Consider the following 19,005-nt stretch of genomic DNA (forward strand, 5'->3'; position numbering starts at 1 on the left):
AAGAAAAAGTCATTATTAAAGATAGAAGATAAATAAGTCGGAGTCTTCTAAAATATACCATTTTAGGGAGCTGGTGACTGTAACTGTTAATTTCTCTTATGAGAAAGCATGGTATGATGTTCACTGGTCTCTTCATGGAAAAGTCATGAAACTGAGCATGCAAAATCTATTCACATTGCATCCAAACAGGTTTTAGGGGTGTGTACATACACCTGTACACCTTTCTGTTTAATTAACCTGAGGTACTCTGGGTTCTCAGAGGTGAAATTTGATATTCTTCTGTCTTTTGGTAAAGATTATGTTAAGAGTCTTTGTATTTTTATTTTTTCCCCCTTCCTTCCCTGCCGAAGTGTTGCTGAATACATTGCAGATCTGAGGGACCGCAGGGTATTTATGGTTGTCTCTGGGATACCGGGATGTTTGTGTTCACAAAACAGCTCCGGTGCTACGATGGCACTGGTGAACGCGTGAAGCGTGTGTGTCACTGTATGTATGTCTGCTGGAGTATTTATCGTAATGTAGTGATGAGGCAGATGACTTCTAAACCAGGTGGATTTGTTTTGGTTACTGAATTGCTCTGAGGCAGTCTCATTTTTCCATTGCATTACTCTCCTTATTGTCAAATGTTGCTAGCCTGAGGTGTAAGGCGTGTGAAACTCTAAACGCAACATCATTTGTCTTGCCGTTAAATAGCTTGCGTTTCATATGAATAATGAGGAAAAACACTCCCTGGTTCATTTGTACTGCTAAACTGGTTGTAGTCACCACCTGCAGTTGCTCAGGAGTAAAGAGTGTATTAATTACTCTATTAATAATTTTTACACAACTCGTATATGTAAGAATTTGGTTTGCCGTTTTGCCATTCCTCCTCTCTTAGTGTATAAGGAAATAATGTAATGCATGGGAAGTTTCAGCATTGTGGGTTTAAGGGGGAGAACTTTAGAACAAATTGCCCTCATTTTACCTTCCTGAATCTCAGCCATAGAAACGTGGCAGCACATGTGTTGTACCCATTTGCCTCAATACCTTTACATCAAGGAATTGTAAATATGTTGGTTGGTTGGTTGTTTTTAAATCCTTATGGTTATTCTGTTTTCAGGGCACTCTAACATCAAGGCTTTTCTTAGTCACGGAGGTTTGAACAGCATTTTTGAAACCATGTACCATGGGGTCCCAGTGGTGGGGATTCCCCTATTTGGAGACCATTACGACACTATGACTCGTGTGCAGGCCAAGGGCATGGGAATATTGCTGAACTGGAAGACGGTCACTGAAAATGAACTGTATGAAGCCCTAGTCAAAGTTATTAATGACCCCAGGTATGGAATGAGCAATCGTTTCTTGCTTTTATTTCAAGTTTTTGTTACAGGTTAAATAAGCACATACAGAACCTTTGTGCAAGGGAAAAGAAATGCAGATTGGGCTTTATTTGCATGTACAGTGAGGGAAAGGGTGGTTGTACCATTTCACAATATTACTTAATTGATCAGGGTCTGTGTAGGTGCTGAGCTTGTTGCTCAGCCTACCAAAACTCAGTGATCTCATCCATTTTTTGTGATAGTTGCCATGTGAAGGACAGCAAGGTTATATTATAGAACCAAACCTGTCCCTATTCCTTGTTGCAGACCAATGTTTCTCTTTGTGTCTCGATTACTCCATATTTAGCAGACTGTCTGTTGTGCTGCCTAAGGGCCCTGGAGCACAATACACCTATGCGACTGTCGGGTGACATGTTTGGATTACAGCTGAAAATATGGAGATATTAAAAAATAGTGACTTTTTAATTTTTAAAATCGAATTCTGGAACTTCAGAAAAAAAGGAGAATATTTTCCTGTTCTGGCCAGTAATACCTTTTTTAAGGTCAAAAAGGTCATTTATGTTTGTTGCAATGGCAATATTCTAACAAACTGTTATGAATATAAGGACTCCAGTCTGTTTTTTGTAACTTTTTTGTCATTCAGATAGAATAAGTAAAAGACCATGGACTGGGTTTTGTAACTCTTTCTAGTCAAATGAATTCGCTCAGAGATATTAAAGTGCTAGGAGAGTCACTTCACAAGTTTGCTCTGAATAATTTTAAAACATCTATGTTGTTCAGACAATCTCCAGATTCAAAAGAATGATGTTTTAGCCAGTGTTTTATTGCGCTGGGCTACCTATAGTTTTGGAGCACGGTGATGACGATGCTTCTTGCTTTCATGGGAGCAAACTCTGCAAGCGCCGCTTGCCTTGGGAAAGGAGAAACCTGCACGGAGCCAGCAGCAGAACCGCAGCGATGGGGAATGTTGCTAAAGAGATCTCGATAACATCAGTTGCATCACCTTTCCCTTGTGCAATTATCCTTAGCGTAAAGGCAAGTCCTGCATAAATAACCTGCCGACCTTGCAGCTGCCGCAGAGGGGGAGAAGGAATTTGACAATGGTCGGCACCTGGGGGCAGCCTGTGGTAAAAACCAAAAAGTTTTAGGCTGACCTCTGGACACCAGTGGAAATACTCTCTTGCACAATCAAAACCGAGTTTCTTGCTTTGTTCTGTGTTTCTCTAGTAATTCAGTTGCACAACAGCACAAACGAGCGCTGTGTTAGATGGAGTATGTTGCCACTTTACAGTGGGAAGGGCAAACACGTCTCACTTTGATAGGATTCATTTTGGATTAGATAAGATTGTTCTCTGGCAGCAGGTCAGCTTGGCTCTTAATCGCTTCGCTGGAGGGTGAATTTCTGCCTTTCGTCACGCACCGATCGATCTGCTTTTCTAGTCATTCTTCATCAAGGAGCTGTAAGGACTGACTGGAAGATGGATGATCCGCCATGTCTGTTCCTCTATATGCTGGTGTATGCAAGAGTCCCGCAGCAATACACGGCTTGATCTGTAGAGGCTTAAGCATATTTATGTGTTTGCAGCTTGCATTGCTCAGAGCCCTGATGATGATTTTTCTCCTTTCTTCCCTTTTCTGTCAGCTACCGGCAGCGGGCCCAGCGGCTGTCTGAGATTCACAAAGACCAACCCGGTCATCCCGTTAACCGAACTGTCTACTGGATTAATTACATCCTCCGTCACAACGGAGCGCAACATCTACGTGCCGCTGTTTACGGCATCTCTTTTTATCAGTATTTCTTACTGGATATTGCCTTTGTTGTACTAGTAGGTGCTGCCTTACTTTATTATATTTTGGCCAGGATAACAAAATTTATCCGCAAGCAAAGCAAACATCTTTGGTCCAATGACGAACATAGCGCTGTTAATGGACATTACCAGAATGGGATACCAAATGGCAAGTATAGAAGAAATGGCCACATTAAGCATGAAAAAAAGGTGAAATGAGCCAACCGCCCCATGTAAAGTAATAATGAATGAGACGAGTAATTGAATTTTATTGCTGTAACTTAGTCTAACAACTACTTAAAACCTCAATAAGCAGTTCTAACACTCCCCTACAGTATGTAATATTATGTGACAAAATTCTACAGAACTAAGAGAAGTCTTTAAAAAACAAAAAGGCAAGAACAACCTAAAATGGAAAATATGTTATTCTTAATACTGATGCAGAGAGGTTATTTTGGCACTGAAGTTTTTAGAAGCCTTCATTCTCTGAAGTTATACAATGACCATATTTATGAATTTTCAGTTTTTAAAAGCTAAGTGTTTGTGTCCCAAACGAGAAGTTTCATTTTATTTGCAGAGGTATTTTTTCCTTTTATTTTTTTATTATTTTAGTATGTCTGTCTTTTAGCTGAGAGAACTTTAGTGCTAGCTCTGTTTCCTTTGTTGAAGGTTCAATGTGTTGCATAAAGATGCTGTTAAAACATCCCAATCTTTGCGCAAGAAATAGCAAGTTGCAGACTGAGAACACAGACATAAAAAAAGAAAATCTTAAAATGAGCACTGAAGAAAAATGGCAAAAATATGTACTCCTTTTACTGATAAGCTGCATGATTCTTCTGCTCAGTACCAGTACTTTGGAGAAAAGGGTATTGAGCGAGTCTACAATATGTCTTAATTTTTAATTTATACAAAATCTTATTTGAAGCCTTTCTCTGCATACATAATTTATGCCATGAAAATATTACGGCGTTTTATTTCAGTTTAAATTATGGCTGTGGGGGAAGTAGATTTGCATAATTAAGAAAAATAAATGAAATGAACAACAACAACAACAACAAAGAGAATCTGGCCCTGTGCTTAATGGAGAAGGTTTTGTAATGGCCCAGAATCAAACCACTAATTGGTGGTTGTTTTTAAAAGCAAACAAAGACGACCCGCCCTCCCACTCCCTACCCCCAGTTGAATGTCTTTCCTATTAATTCTCATTTAGTTCTTTCTGAATCGCAGTGTTGTAGATGTTCTCTTTCAATGGTTGTATCTGGAAAAAACCAAAATATTACCTTCTATTAATCTGGGCCACGCAATCCATGTTCCACATAGTTGCCAATGAGACTCCCCAATGCGGATGGGGAGGGCACTCTGGGGGTGGGGGGTGAGCAGCCACCCCTGCCCGGGCGCAGGGTTTGCAGGGGGGAACTCAAGGTTTGCAGGGGGGCTCGGCTGCCCTGGTCCCCCCCGCAGCCCCTCCCCGCGACAACCGCTGTCAATCAATGTCGCTGACACGGGCGTGAAAAATCATAACGGCCCCGCTGAACCAAAGTTGGCAACTATGAGTTTATTTCCATGTCATTCTGTTTACTTGGAATTTGCACTACACATGTTGTGAGTGTATGCTTTATTTATATGTAGTTTGAAAATCCCATGCCTGAAAGAGAAAGGAAAGAAACCCATTTACCTGGTGATGTTCACTAACATAGGAAGAGTTGTGACGATTACAGGACGCTGAGATCATCTTCATACACGGTGATGTAATATTTCACTATCATTCCATCAGGAGCCTCTATCCTATAGCAATAAATAACAGTACAGATATGTTTATAATATACAGTACAGCTACGTGTACTGCTTTCTGAATACTTGAAGAAAATGGTATTATAAATAAGCCTATTAGCTATACCTTTTTACAATCTTGCAGTTTGTGGCAACTAAAGGAGCACACAGAGGCGATGAATGGTGGGATGCTAATAAGACTTCGAGTGTATGAATGACTTGGTTTAAATGGTTTTTTTGGCATTGAAGGAGGTACAAAAGCACTGACCGGATGATTAAGCGTAATTTAATCTCCACTGTGATAAAACTTAAGCAATAAACATGGATTTAATAGAGAAATCCTGTTGTTTGAAGTATATTTTTATTCAAACGAATGCTGTTTATTTCAAATCACTCAGAGTGTGTGTGTGTGTGTGTGTGTGTATGAATGTGCATGCCTATTAGGATGCATGAATTCTTTGTTCTTAGTATGTATCATGATGCATACCTGAAATCAACAATTATATTTTGTGAATGTAGATCTGTTGCCTATAGATGCGTTGAATCAGTTGAAAGACTGGATGCCTAACCAGACTTTTTTTAAAAGTTTTTTAAACTTTCCTGGTAAAATGTAAGTATTTTTTGGTATGTGTTAAGTTATACCCATTTCTTAGAAAGCAAAACAATAATAATACCTCTTCTCTTCACAGATACTGTCTTGTACTTTCACATATGATCTGATATTGTAGCCATTTTTAATTTCCCACCTCAATACAGGAACCTGTACTAGACTAAGTGGGTGGATAATGCCACTGGTTTGGGGGGAAACATTTTGACAAAATATGTTTGATGGGAGGAGAGTAAAACTTGTCTGTTCCTGGACAGGCAAAGCAGCACAGCTGTGGAACCAGCAGCTCTCTGAATGGGCTTCACTGCTCAACCAAATATCTGCATATTCAAAAAAAGGTAATTGGATCAATTGATGATAATAATAATAATCTGTGGGCAAAACTGGCAGGCAAGAAATAGCCACAATAAGAGGTATAGAAGACACATGCCACTTGCATTAAAGATTTTCAAAGACGCTTGAGACTTGAGCACTCGCCATAGGTTTTGGTATCCTGCTTTCTTCTTTCCTATGAATAGCTCAATGCTTCAAGACGAAAGCAGCCATAAAAGCAAGACAGTTTAATTATCACCTACAGAAGTACGTTCTGGAGATGGTTATCAAGTATTCATAGTTTAAGGAAATCAATAAATGCGCTAGCATTTTTTTCTTCCCAGATCTCTTGCAAAGTCAGGCTTTTTAATGCCATTCTGTGTCAATCTGTTTGATGTTCTTGAAAGATGCCACTTAGCATGAAGTTGATTACGTTCTTTTTTTATCCTATGGCATGGTAAGTATGTTATATTTGCAGCAGTTGGTCTGATCTGTACACCTGCAACAAAGAGACACAATTAAAATACGTGTGTTCATACATCTGAGCAAATTAATAGCCCTGTTATTTCTAGGGTGCTAAATTTTTCCCCATAATTTGTTTGGGTACCTATAAGTTGGTGTAAGAAATGTAATACACATCGGTACTAGTAACAAATAGAAGGTGGCCAGCTTCTTTCTGAATCTGAGCTGTGCCTCATTGGCTTTGGTGATATTCACAAGACATGAGCACCTTTAATAAACCTTGGTGTTTTTTTGGTGTCTTGACAGATGGTTCCTATCTCCTTTGCTGTACAGCAGTACAGATGGATAGTGGCCAGCAAATATGGCCTCTCATTCTTCTTTTGTGTGACTTAATTTTTGACATAAAGATATTATAATTTTTCCTGCAATAAGATCACTTCTTGTTTTCTTTTAGAGATGTGATTTTTTGGGGGGGCATGGGGGGTTGGGTGTGTGTTTAAAGATGGATACAACAAATCCAGTACTAGACAAGAAATTGTGTGTATAGTCTTCCGTACAGGAATAAACAGTGCATATGCTTGCAAAAAGAAGTGGGTGGTTGTACTATCAAATACTTGCATTGGGGGTTGCCTGGAGTAGTAATATTCTCCCATTTCCAAGAAAGAAGGCAATGCCTTTTGTGAGAATGTTCAATTACATAAATCTCTGAAGTTGTGTTGCTGCTCTTTTTATTCCAGGTATCCTTGTGTGACAGAACAAACATGAAATATACCCTGTTGACCTTGAGTTTTGAAGAAAAATGTTCAGGTTTTTTTTCCACAGTTCACAAACAGGATCAAGATCCTTGTGAGGGGAAAGAGAAGGAAGGAAGAATTTTCCTGAGAGAAGTTTCATGTTTGTCTTCTGTGAGTGTGCTGCTTGTGGTTTGGTTTGGTTTGTTCTCAATTCTGGTCCAGCAGCACTGGTTGAAAAGAGAGAGCTATATTCAAGGAGGCCATAACTCCTTCCTTTTATTTGCATAATTATTTTATTCAGGAAATGCAGAAAAAAAAGCCCCAAACAAAACCACTAACAACACAATCCCCCATCTTGGTTCCAGATCTGCACTGTGAACAATGATGGGAAAATGTCACTCTGCCACAGCAAGCAAAATTTCCTGTATTTCAAGGCAAGGGACTCCCCGGTGATTGGTGTTGGTGCTCAGGCAGCATTGACATCAGCCAGATTGCTGAACGCATGTTAAAAAGGTGTGTTTAAAAATACATGTGTAACTCCAGACTGCATACCAAATCGCGATACTAAGCCTGAGGTTTTAACTACTTGATCGATATCATTTATTATGCATTGAACAGAGATGATGGTCTTAAAAGAGAATTACTCTTCTGAGACAGCCTTCTGTTATTGCTTGGTAAATATCCCAGACCAGTTGAGGTGTATTTTATCCTAATGAAAATGATACCTTTCAGCTGTGTCTGATTCATCTAGGGCTGTGGGTGTGTTTGCTCTTTTAAACACATACCAAACAGTGTTTCATTTTATTTGCTTTGTTGTCAAATACCAAAAAATGGCTAGAAAATACTGTGTTTCGCATACGTGGAGGGGGACAGAAGCTTGAACAATAGTTGGGGAAACCTCTGAAAGTATTCACTGTAAGTTTCTGTTGTCTTCACATGTTCCTTGTGGCTAAGAGGAGGTTCATATTATTTAAGTATCATATGGGAGCTAGACAAATGGAGAGATGAGGCACACCAAAGCTTCCTGGGGATGTTATCGTGAGCCGGGTCAGGAATTGTTCCTTACAAGAACAACATTGTACATTTCAGCATGAATTGGGGAAATTTGGATTGAAGGATCACTCAATTAATGTGCATCAGATTGATGTCTGAACCACAAACAGCAGCCTTCAACGAGCTTAGAAGTGCTGTCATAAAAGTACTGGTCTATGAAAATTACAGACAAAAGCATCATCTTACAAACAGACCATAATTGCCCTGCATGGAGCATTAATTGGCTTTTTACTGTTGGTATGATTATGTGTTAATGAAATAATTGTTATGTAGGTGTAAGAACTGAGGCTGGTGAGGAGTGATTGCTAAAGCAATAAGCAACACAGACTGTAACTTTTTGCAACTGAGCATGAAGATTTTTGGCAGTCAGATAGTCTAATCCATGCTTGGTGGTATTTTGAAACCAGATTTTCTTCACACTTCTAGCCAGGTGCTCAGTGCCTTCCAAGATTCAGTTTATGATACCATCATCAACTCATAAAATGAACATTCTTGTAATGTCTTTGTCTCATTGTAAGATTTATGTGATTCTTCCAGCGATGATGTCCTGCCATCTATTGAATTTGCCACCACCTTAGTTTTTATGATTCACCTCAAACTCCATTGCTGACGTTTTACTCTTGCATTGGATATCTCTTATATTTACAGGATATGGTCAAAATCCAGCAGCCCAATGTGTTGACTTGTTCCCAGTACTGTCCCATCTCCTTGTATTGCAAAAGCAGCTAAAAATAACTCTTGCCAAAGTTCTGCCTTCTTCAGGGCATTTCTCCAGAGCAGATCTGGAGACATTTCACTGGTACAGTGCTTGACAGAGAAGTGATTTTGTATGTTGGTCTATAAGAAGGTTCTTGCATAAGGATATTCACACCCGTTTACATATGCAGGTGCGTGATCATCTGCTTTACCAAGCTTAGATTCTCTTGCAGATACACAGTTTAAACTTTGCTTCTTGTAGTTTGCCATGAATGTTAGTAAAACACTTTTAAATGCCAAGATTCTGGCAAACCCTCAAGAGCAAATGTCCCAGCTACACTGGAGTTGTAGTTGCTGGCATGGGATTCTTGTCACCTTTGTTTTTCCTTTGTGGATGGAGAGAGAACTTTGTCAAAATTCATTATAAATTAAGGTCTCGGTATGCATATAGGCATTTTTATTCCAGACCAAGAGACTGGAATACATCTCGCAATTGGTACATCTCTGTACCAGTAGTGTCTACATGGGAGCTGCGGAGGGATTTACTTCCATGTGTGGCTGTTCATCTTGTTTTGCTTGTGCTTAATTACTGTATGACAAAACCAAATTTCACTAGAGTTTTATATAAGTCATTATCTGAGTTCCATGGAAGTAAACATTTTACTACATTCCTGTGTGTTTAAGATTCACCTAGGACAAACAATGTTTCTAGTCTCTGTTATGAAGAAAATCTTGCCAGGTCTCATAAAACTGAGAGGTTACCTATGAGGACAGTGATATAATGTAGCTAAATACATAAGCACAGATTCATCCTTTTTAGATAAATCTTTCACACCGGGAAACAAAACAGTGAAGATGGGAGTAGGAAACTGTGAAAGGGTGGCAGTGAAAACTAAGTGTTTCTTTTCAAATCAGGAAATCAGGAAGGAATTTCTTGTCCCACATTGCCTGACACAGCCTAGCACTGACTGGGCTGTGCAGAGTAATAGTTAACTTGGGAGAGATATGAGTGTCATTTTATGTGTTTATCTGCGCTGGTGTTTTAATAAAATGCAGAATTACATTGGAAGGGCAAGGGTCATGTAGGAACTGCTGACCAGGCTCAGTAATCTGGACACAAAGGTGAAGTGTGAGAGAGGAAACTTTAAACAATTGGCTTGTTCGAGATGAACTGCAAGCAGTGGATATAAAATGTTCAGCATCCTCTTGGATGTCTTCTTGCATGTATCAGCCCAGTGCTCAGGGATAAACCACTAAGTTTCTCTCAACAGATAAAATGGACAAAAAAATTGTTCCACGAATGAACGAGGACAGGAATGGAAATTGTTTGGCTTGAGGAAAAATAAGAGGCAGAGAAGAATGGTTTGTATTGCACCAGCACAAGGCTGAAGTAACCACTGCCTCAACAGAACTGTCGTGTAACCAACTTCATGTAATGAAAGGCTCTAAAATAATAGGGCACAAAAGCAAAACTGAACTCACCTGCCTGCCTTTCCTAATGAACTCTCAAGAAAATTAAAGAGCAGCACATTAAAAAATGAATCATGAAAGCAAAATACTGTATTGCATAATATGCAATTAATCTGAGCTATTGCTGTGTTGCCATTTAATAGAAGGCTTCAGCAATAATCAAGAATGACAGAATTGTTTGGGTTGAAAAGGACCCTTAAAGGTCATCTAGTTCCAGCCCCCATGCCATGGGCAGGGACACCTTCCCCTATAAGTGGTTGCTCAAAGCCTCGTCCAGCCTGGCCTGGAACACTTATGGAATGGTTTGAGTTGGAAGGAACAACCCTTTGTTGTTATAGATATGTGGTGCATATGCCAGGGTCTATTCTTGCTGAGGTTAAAGGGTTGTGGACTTCCCTTATCTGCTCAAGACATAAGAAATAGCTAACCAGAATTGGGAAGAAAGTTTCCCCTTTGTTGTTAAAAAGCTTTGCCCTTTTCCCTGGTATCTCAAATATGGCTTGTTTGGGAACAAATTTTTGGGCTTGGTATTTAAGTTTCAGTTATGGGCTACATCTGCAGTGGCATCATATTGGACTTTAAAGATCATTAATCAGATTTGGCTTGGCAAGTTTGGACTAAGTATTAAACCCACATGAAGTGAAGACAGATGCGATAGATCTCTGCTTTGGATGCTTCTGTAATTTATTTATTTTCTGTTATCTGTACTTATAGGGTGGCTAAAGCTTATATGGTCATTTTCAAAATTCATTGTGGAAAGATACGCTGAATTCCTGTGGCAGCTTCATAGGAAGAAAATGTTCTAATTCAAAACACAACCAACTTGTTTACTTAGTGAAACTAAGCAGCAGATATGCGATAATCTCAGATACAGGCTTTGAATAAATTCCTTTCTTTTGACTCCTGGGAGATTTACAGCAAGGAAAAGATTTTTCTGCTCCAAGAGACACTCACTGAAAAAACTCTTTTATAAAAGACAGCAAATTTATCTAAAAAAAATAGAGCTTCAAAGGAACTAAAGCATTTGCCTGTATTTATAAGCAATTCTTCTCTATTGTGATGTGCTTTTCTAGTCTTAACCTTTATGCCTCCTTTTCTGTGTGTATCCGTATCTTCCCTTTTTAGTGCATTTACCTTTCTCACTAGAGTTTTAGTGTATATAGTTTTTATGCATTCTAGGCATGGATTTTCCACTTCACCAAAGCCCCTTGGTGTTCACCAGTCCTCCCGGTAACTGCTTTCCTGGTTAACGCTCCCGGTGGTAAAGTAACTGTGCCAGAAGCTGTTCCAATAGCTCCATCCCAGTTCTACCTGTATAAAAAGCTTCGGCAGATCCTTATGTCCTGGCTGGGCTCTGTTGCTCCGGGGAATGTTTCCAAGCTCTGATCTAAGACCGTAAGTTTGCTTTCATTGCAGGTAACTCCTTCCAATGTGGTGAGCCTCGCCTGTAGCCTTCCTGGTGGGAGGAATGTTCATCTTCCTTTTCCTTTCTGTTTCTTCTGGCTCTGCAGCTTCTGTCTGACATTTCAGAATAAGGTGTGATGTTGGGCATGACAACAGATATTTCCTTTTTAGATAAAATCATGTAGTATTTTATAGTATTTATAGTGTGATTGATCACAGGGTACAGCAAAGACATCACTCTTTTTTTTTACATGGATCCCAACACTCGTTACTCAGGTGAAAGAGCTTTTTATGTTCTTTTTTTAAGGTCTCCTTGCTGCTGGGCACTGATTCTGCCGTGATGCAGCTCCCTACATCCTCATTTATGCAGACACTTTTTTTTGTGGAGGTGCACCTTAAAACCAGTGAAGAAATCCAGGCTAAAAATAACCCTGCAAGAATAAAACCTAGGTCATGCCTTGTTTGTTTCTTTTAGAACGGCCTTACAAAAGCTACATCAGGACAACAGATCAAGCAGTGAAGAAAGCAACGGGTGAGGAAGGACATGTAATGAGGGGAAGGGACCATATGACTCCATACTTTTGCCGAAAAGGCAAAGGAATCCACAGCCTGTGTGTGGCACATAGGATTCCTGACTGACTCATCAGCTTCCTCATGTTTTTTCTTTGATTTTTTAAAGTATGTGTTTAGTGGACATAAATAACCACCTCAAGCCACAACGGTAAATGTTCCGGCCCACACATGACACCACTGATGGGATTGCTGTAGGAATTTAAGTTTGTGAAGAAAAAAAGCTTTTAGTTAACAAGGTTAAAGTAACAATATGGGTAAGACTACTTTCTTTGTCATAAACAAATTGTCATCACTGATCAGATGGTATAAAAGCCATTTCCTTTAGGACAGGTAATTCCCAGGCCTCTGACCAACTTCCCTAATCCTAAAGAAATATCTCATTCTTGGCTTACGGGGTCCTGACAAAATTTTTGAAGTCCCTGTGCAGATGGGAGGCCAAGACTTCTTTCACTGCATGCTGGGGTCCTTCAGGTGGACATGCCGGCAGGCCTTGGGATCTCCTGGCCTCCCGCAGACATCTGCTCAGATCACACCAAAGGAGTCAGGGTGATGTCTTCTGCTTTTTCAGGGTGCATTTTAGCAGAGTTGACAGCCCACTGGTGACCTCTGGGTGACTATAGGGCAAGAAGCAGCTATTTAGCCATGTCTGGTGCTGCTTTCCTTCTTGCCTTTCATCACAGTGGCCAGTCAGGCCAGGATGGCCACATGTCAGCATCTTGTGAGTAAGTAGGTCGAGTGAGCACTTGTTTTTCTCAAGTTGTTGATCAACCTTCTTTCTGGCTTCCTCCTGCTGTTGTTTTATGAGGCAAAGGGTAAGAACAGACAACCCGGGGCCATTCCTGTGCTGGTAACATCAGCCATGGCTGCTGGAAACCAGCTCCAGGGAGATGGTCCAGTTCTACCACAGTGGGCTTGGCTAAGAGCCCCTCTTCAGAAATACTGCTCCTTCATCAGACTGGAGAGCAAAGGCCCCTCATGTTGGAAATGAATGCAAGGGTTGTAATTCAGGGGGCAGAATGATCCACCTGGATCCTGATCATAGTTCAACCTTTGCCTTTGTCCACCTCTGCCCATCAGGAAGTTTTTTTGGCTGGACTTAGCCTGTGTAACTTTCTATCCTGCATGTTATTTTGAAAGGGTTTCAGAGGTGGGGAAGCTGGCACAGGGGTGTACTGGTGGTAGTAGCCAGCTGAGGCTCCTGAGTAAGCATGTCCTCTCAAGAATAAAGGGAGAGGCAGAGACTTATTACTGGATCTTCTTTTGGAGCAAAACAAGTCTCTGTCCTTTGGATATGGACTCAAACAACCTCACCAAGTCTGCTCTTACGGATACATTTTGGACAGTCCGGCTTTCCTGGGTGTGGAAGTAAAGTGTGACGCTTCCAGTTGTGTAATATAAGCCAACACACGTCCAGCTGCATGGCGTCTCAGGCTGAGGGCACACCTTGATATATGTGCAATGCTGCTGTTGCTGTAAGAGAAAACCAGGGATTATTCTTGAGGGGTGGGGGACGAAGAGCAAGCATGTGGCCTTCTCCTTTCCCTGTTTTTCCATCTTATGGTGAGGAGCATGTTTATGAAAGCTCACAGGAGTTCAACACTAGGCCTGTCCCACCATGGCACTGAGTGTCTTCTACTCTCTGCCTCATGTTCCTTTTATGCCCTTGAACCCTTTTTCAGATCTTCGTCCTGTGGAAAAAGGGCCTGGCCTTCACTGGCCAAGCTATTTCAAGATGCAATCTTCAGGAGTGTGCAGAATCACTCCCCTTCCATTGCAGGGCAGAAGGGGCTTTTTCTACCACACACTGGTTGATCTTCGGCAATGTTCTGGTCTGTGTAGGGTGTCATCATAGAACCCCCTCATGTCCTCCTGTCTCACCCACATCACTCCCTTGTGCTGTTGGCTGTGATCAGATATTGGCGCAGATGTTCCCGACTGCCATTCTTGAGCTATTTAGCAAGTTTTAGACCTGTACCATTCTGTGCAACATCTGGTTTTTTATGTATGTACCTGCAACTTCCCAGCTTGCTGTCCTACCTCTATTAAAATATGATCTTTCTGTACAATGCCTTGCTACATACACCATTTCTAGGAATTATCTTATTCATTTCCTTACGTTACAATGAAATATACTAACACTTAGTACCACATTTCTCCATCTTTCCCCAAGTGTCATCAGCAGCCAGGTCTCCATGGATGGTGAACCAGGAGAAGGCAGATGTCCTGTGTCTTGTGGGGTGGCTGTGCTGCCTGTGCCTGCAGGGCTGTGTGGGGCTGCTTGTCATCCTTCTCATGTAGAGGAACTGGAGGGGTTTGGCCAGCTCTGCCAAAACCCCAGTGCTGTGAGGAGACACCCCTTGTCTCATAGCAATGGTTGGGAGCATTGGCTGCCTCACAGTACAGGAGTGGGGAATAAAGGACTTGTGAGCGTGGATGGTGTGTGAGCACCACAGCGACTGCCCAGATGTTTGGATCAGATTAAAAGGGAAATACTGTTCAGGCTGAAGGGCTTCAGGAGAGTGCTTACTTATTTAAGCAACATATCACTTCTGCCACTCTCTAAGTTTCATTTCCTAAGCCTTCAGCCCTCTGACAGTAAACTGTATTCTGGACTGAGTTGCTTTGATCCCTGTGATCTTTGTAAAATAAAAGCAAGCTTGTAGGTCCATCTTCAGTGTCCAGAGGAGATCTGGGTATAAAGAGAGGGGCCTTTTAGTCTCCCATATTTCTGTGGTTCAGAAATTTCCTGATACAGTACAAGCAGTTCTCAGGCTGCCAGATCTACCAGAACACTTTCCAGTCCTTGCCAAATACCAGACCACGGCCAGGCACATAGTGTTGTCTTAGTGAGATTATCATCAATTTCAAGATACGAGTCATGCAAATCAAACCAGTTTACTTCTTAATTATGTGTGGGTTTTTTTTCTGTGTCAACCCTATTCAATTCAGTTGAGCTGAATACCAGTATTCCTACAAATACTGAAGTATTGCTGTCCTTTCCTCCTCATTGACTTTGTGTTTTCCTGCTCACCCTGGTCTCCATGAGAAATCTGGAGGAATGATCTCCCAGAAAAGTCCCTGCTAAGCAGGAGTTCCTCTCTACCTCCCCAGCACTAATGCCGTGAAATGCTGATGTTTAAACAAAACCACACAGGTTACATGTGTGGGAAAGAGAGGACAGGGTGCTGCCTTTATCTGTTATGTTGTGAAATGAGGTGTTGAAAAATGGGTATGCCTTTTGTGCTGCTTGGGTTTTGTGGTTAGATTGCTACAGCGTATGCTTGGCTCTCTGCTTAACAAACTTCAGATCAGCAGCTAAGGAAGTGCTTGGCAAATATCCAGCTCCGTGAGAAGAGCTCGTAACAGAGATACACAAGATAAAATCGTCAGATTTGCTGAAATCACAGGAGGAAGGAGACATCAGAAAACAAGCACCGAAATCCTCAGTGACCAGAGGTGGATATGGGCACATGGTCCAGGGGCAGTGGCTGGCGAGTTGTGATACCTAAGGTATTTATGGTAGTTGAGGTTGCCGAGGTCTCAAGAAATCTCTGCTCCAGAAGAGACCGGATGGGCTGCAGGATAGTCACTGTTAAAGCTGGAGAGGTTGTGCCTGACTGGCCATTTGTGGTCATGGTCACCTTGTTTCACGCAACTGCGTGTCACCTGCACGGCATTTGAATGCTGTTTTTCGCTCTGGGCATTTGCAAAACCCCTGATCTGTAGGCAGTGATGACTGAGGGTCCATCCTGTCCCGCTGCACACCTCAGGCACAGCCAGGGTAAGCCACAGGAGAAGTTGTGCTATCGGGGCATCTCTCTCGTCCCACTTCTCCTCCCAGCTTAACCCCAGCAGCACAGGCTCCTTGGGGACAAGTGGCCTTGGAGCACATGATTTTGAGGACTTAGTGGTGTGGCTGCTTTATTACCACTGTGGAGGCTGGCCATTTTCCAGTATGGAAAGTGCCCTGTGGTTGCCCTACAAGCTGTCTGCATCCCAAAGGCTTTAGCATGCTGACCCCGAGACCTATTTCTGAGGACAGCATGAGGCCCTTGGTCCTGCCCGGCCTGGGCTGCAGAGCATGGAAAATGGTGAATTTGTTGACACTGAAGGTATCAATTTCAGGAAAGGAGAAGCTAATTCTCAGGATGAAACAAAGCATTTGGCTCGTTCAGCCTAGCTAAAAGACAAAGGTGTAGAGGAGATACGACTGTACACCAGCAGAACAGTAAAAAAGGACTTGGGAAACCGTTTTAGCCCAAGAATGGTCCTGAGGCAAAACCAGATGCGTAGAAGTTGGCCAGGAGAACATTTAGGTTTTGGTAGCTTTCTAATTTTAGCATGGAGGTCCAGAACAGTCTTTTAAATGGAGTTATGGGAGGGAAATGCTTCTTGATTTCACCCTGGATCTTGATAAATTTGCAACCTGCCCGTCCTGCCACATGGATTGGAAAACCCTGGGGGGGTGCCTTCCCCTTCTCGATTTCTAGACGTTTCTGGGTTTGGAAATAAGGTGGCAAAAAGTTGTCAGTGCAGAAACAGCCCACTTCAGTGTTTCCACCGAGAAGCTTTGCTTCTCTCAGTTATCTGTCTCTACATATTGCTTTCCTCAGAAATGCATGCTATTTTTTCTTTAAAAAGGTATTTTTAAAAGCCTAAACCAGACGTGTCGATTGGGGACACACACACACACTCCTTCCCCCCCAATAATGTATATACGCCTGTGTCCTGTGCGTGTCCATGTGCATGCACCGTGTGCGCGGCCACTGGTGCTGCTCTTTTCAGGGGCTGGAAGCACCAGCAGCCCACGGGCGCTTTTCCCGCCGGACGGGTGCGTTCCTCGCAGGCAGCCTGTTACAAACCTGCTGCTTTTTTCTCCCCTTTCTCCCTTTCCCCCTTCTCTTTTTCCCCCTCTTTTTCACCCCCCCCCCCCCCCCCCCCCCCCCGCCGCTGCCGCCGGCCTTGGCTGGGGCTGCGCTGCCACCTGGCGTCGCGGCGGCGGGAGGGAGGGAGACGGGAACGGGCGGCCGGGGGATCCATAGGGAAAAGTACTTTTCCTCTGCCTCTCGGGGCCGTACGTTCCCCAAACCAACCAAACAGCTCCCCCCGCCCCCCAGAAACAAACAAACAAAAGGCTGAAGCAGGGCGAAATTATTAGCACCTCAGGCAAAGCTAGACCGTCCTCATTTGGAGGAGGTTTTTGTTAGGTGTTATTATATATTCTTTACTGTCTATTATTATAATTCAGCTGGGCTTTGAGCCCTGCTGCAGTGTGCTGTCCCTTTCCCTATCCCCACTGTTTGCCTCTTTGTAAACACCCATATAGGGATCTGTAGGGGCAATGGGTATAAACTGGAACACAGGAGGTTTCATTTAAATTTGAGAAGAAACTTCACCGTGAGGGTGACAGACACTGGAACAGGCTGCCCAGGGAGGTTGTGGAGTCTCCTTCTCTGCAGACATTCAAACCCGCCTGGACACCTTCCTACGTAACCTTATCTGGGTGTCCCTGCTCCGGCGGGGAGATTGGACTGGATGACCTTTGAGGTTCCTTCCAATCCCTGACATTCTGTGATTCTGTGATCCCAGCTGCCTCCCTGCGTCCCTCCACTGGCGCCACCCCAGACGCAGACCCTGCACTGCAGTGTTGGGGGGCTCCAAACTTGGGGTCTGTCTGGTGGTTGCAGAGACAGCTGTCTGCTTTGGTTCTGCTGCTTGCAGATGAGATGCCTCTGTGGTCAGTATAAGGGGCAGCGCTTTGTTGTCCTACTTTGGACCAGTAATGTTTTCTATATAGTTGATAAGCTTGTGAAATTTACGTAAAATTAAATAGGGATAATGTAAAAGATACTTACAACTGGTAAAGCGGAGCCTTCCATGTTCACGTATTACCTTCCTACTAAAGGATCACTGTGATACAGGAGATTTCACGTATTGAAATCAACTGGGTCATGCAAGTCTCTGAGTGCAGGATTAGGCCTATCACAGTTGGGGAATGACCTATTAGAGAGCAGCGTAGGGGAAAGGGACCTGGGGGTCCTGGTGGACAACAGGATGACCATGAGCCAGCACTGTGCCCTTGTGGCCGGGAAGGCCAATGACATCCTGGGCTGTATTAGAAGGGGGCTGGTCAGTAGGTCGGAGAGGTTCTCCTGCCCCTCTACTCTGCCCTCGTGAGATGCATCTGGAATATTGTGTCCCGTTCTGGGCCCCTCAGTCCCAGAAGGACAGGGAACTGCTGGAGAGAGTCCAGCGCAGGGCAACAAAGATGATTAGGGGAGTGGAGCATCCTACCAGGCAAAAATCATAACTGTTAACATGCCTGACTTTGGAGTTGAGAGCCAGTGAAAGGTAAGGGTAATATTTGTTTTCCCTCAGCAGAATGTGAAATGACCCTTTTTTACAAGAAATTTGCCTTGCAAATGCTAGCTGGTGTTTCTGGCTCTTGCTTGTTTCTGGGATGGTGCCGTGTCTCCAAAGAGCGAGAACCAGCCTTTTCCCTCGGAAGAAATCCTGAATAATCACTGCTCAGGGTGAACTTCCAGGACAGAGGGATGAACCACAACCATCTTTCTGAAGCACAAACTGACAGTATCACTCCTGTCTCCAGACTGCTTCATCCTAAATAATGAGTCTGCATCAGCCCGCGGCACCTTGTGACAGGCACCGCTGACCTGCGATTTGCCCCGTTGTGGTCGTGACGAGTGATGTGACTGCTGAAGTGGAAGTTTGGGGCCTAAATAACGCTGACCCCAGCTCTGTAGAAATAAAAAGGAAACGTTTCTCCCTCCTCCAGGCTTGTCCGAGCTTTTCTTCCC

General features: G+C 42.8%; 1 protein-coding gene across 1 annotated transcript in view; it reads left to right on the forward strand.

Moving 5' to 3' along the window:
* Positions 1-3,325, forward strand: part of UGT8 (UDP glycosyltransferase 8) — a gene marked incomplete at its 3' end in the record, with an annotated part of 42,404 nt that extends 39,079 nt beyond the window's left edge. The window contains exons 5-6 of the mRNA XM_080344355.1: positions 1,100-1,319; positions 2,962-3,325. Of these exons, the coding sequence (XP_080200481.1) occupies positions 1,100-1,319; positions 2,962-3,325 (584 nt within the window). The remainder of the gene's footprint in view (positions 1-1,099; positions 1,320-2,961) is intronic.
* Between the last annotated feature and the right edge of the window lie 15,680 nt (positions 3,326-19,005).

This window comes from Nesoenas mayeri (genome assembly GCF_963082525.1).
Source record: "Nesoenas mayeri genome assembly, chromosome: 4".
Lineage (NCBI taxonomy): Eukaryota > Metazoa > Chordata > Aves > Columbiformes > Columbidae > Nesoenas > Nesoenas mayeri.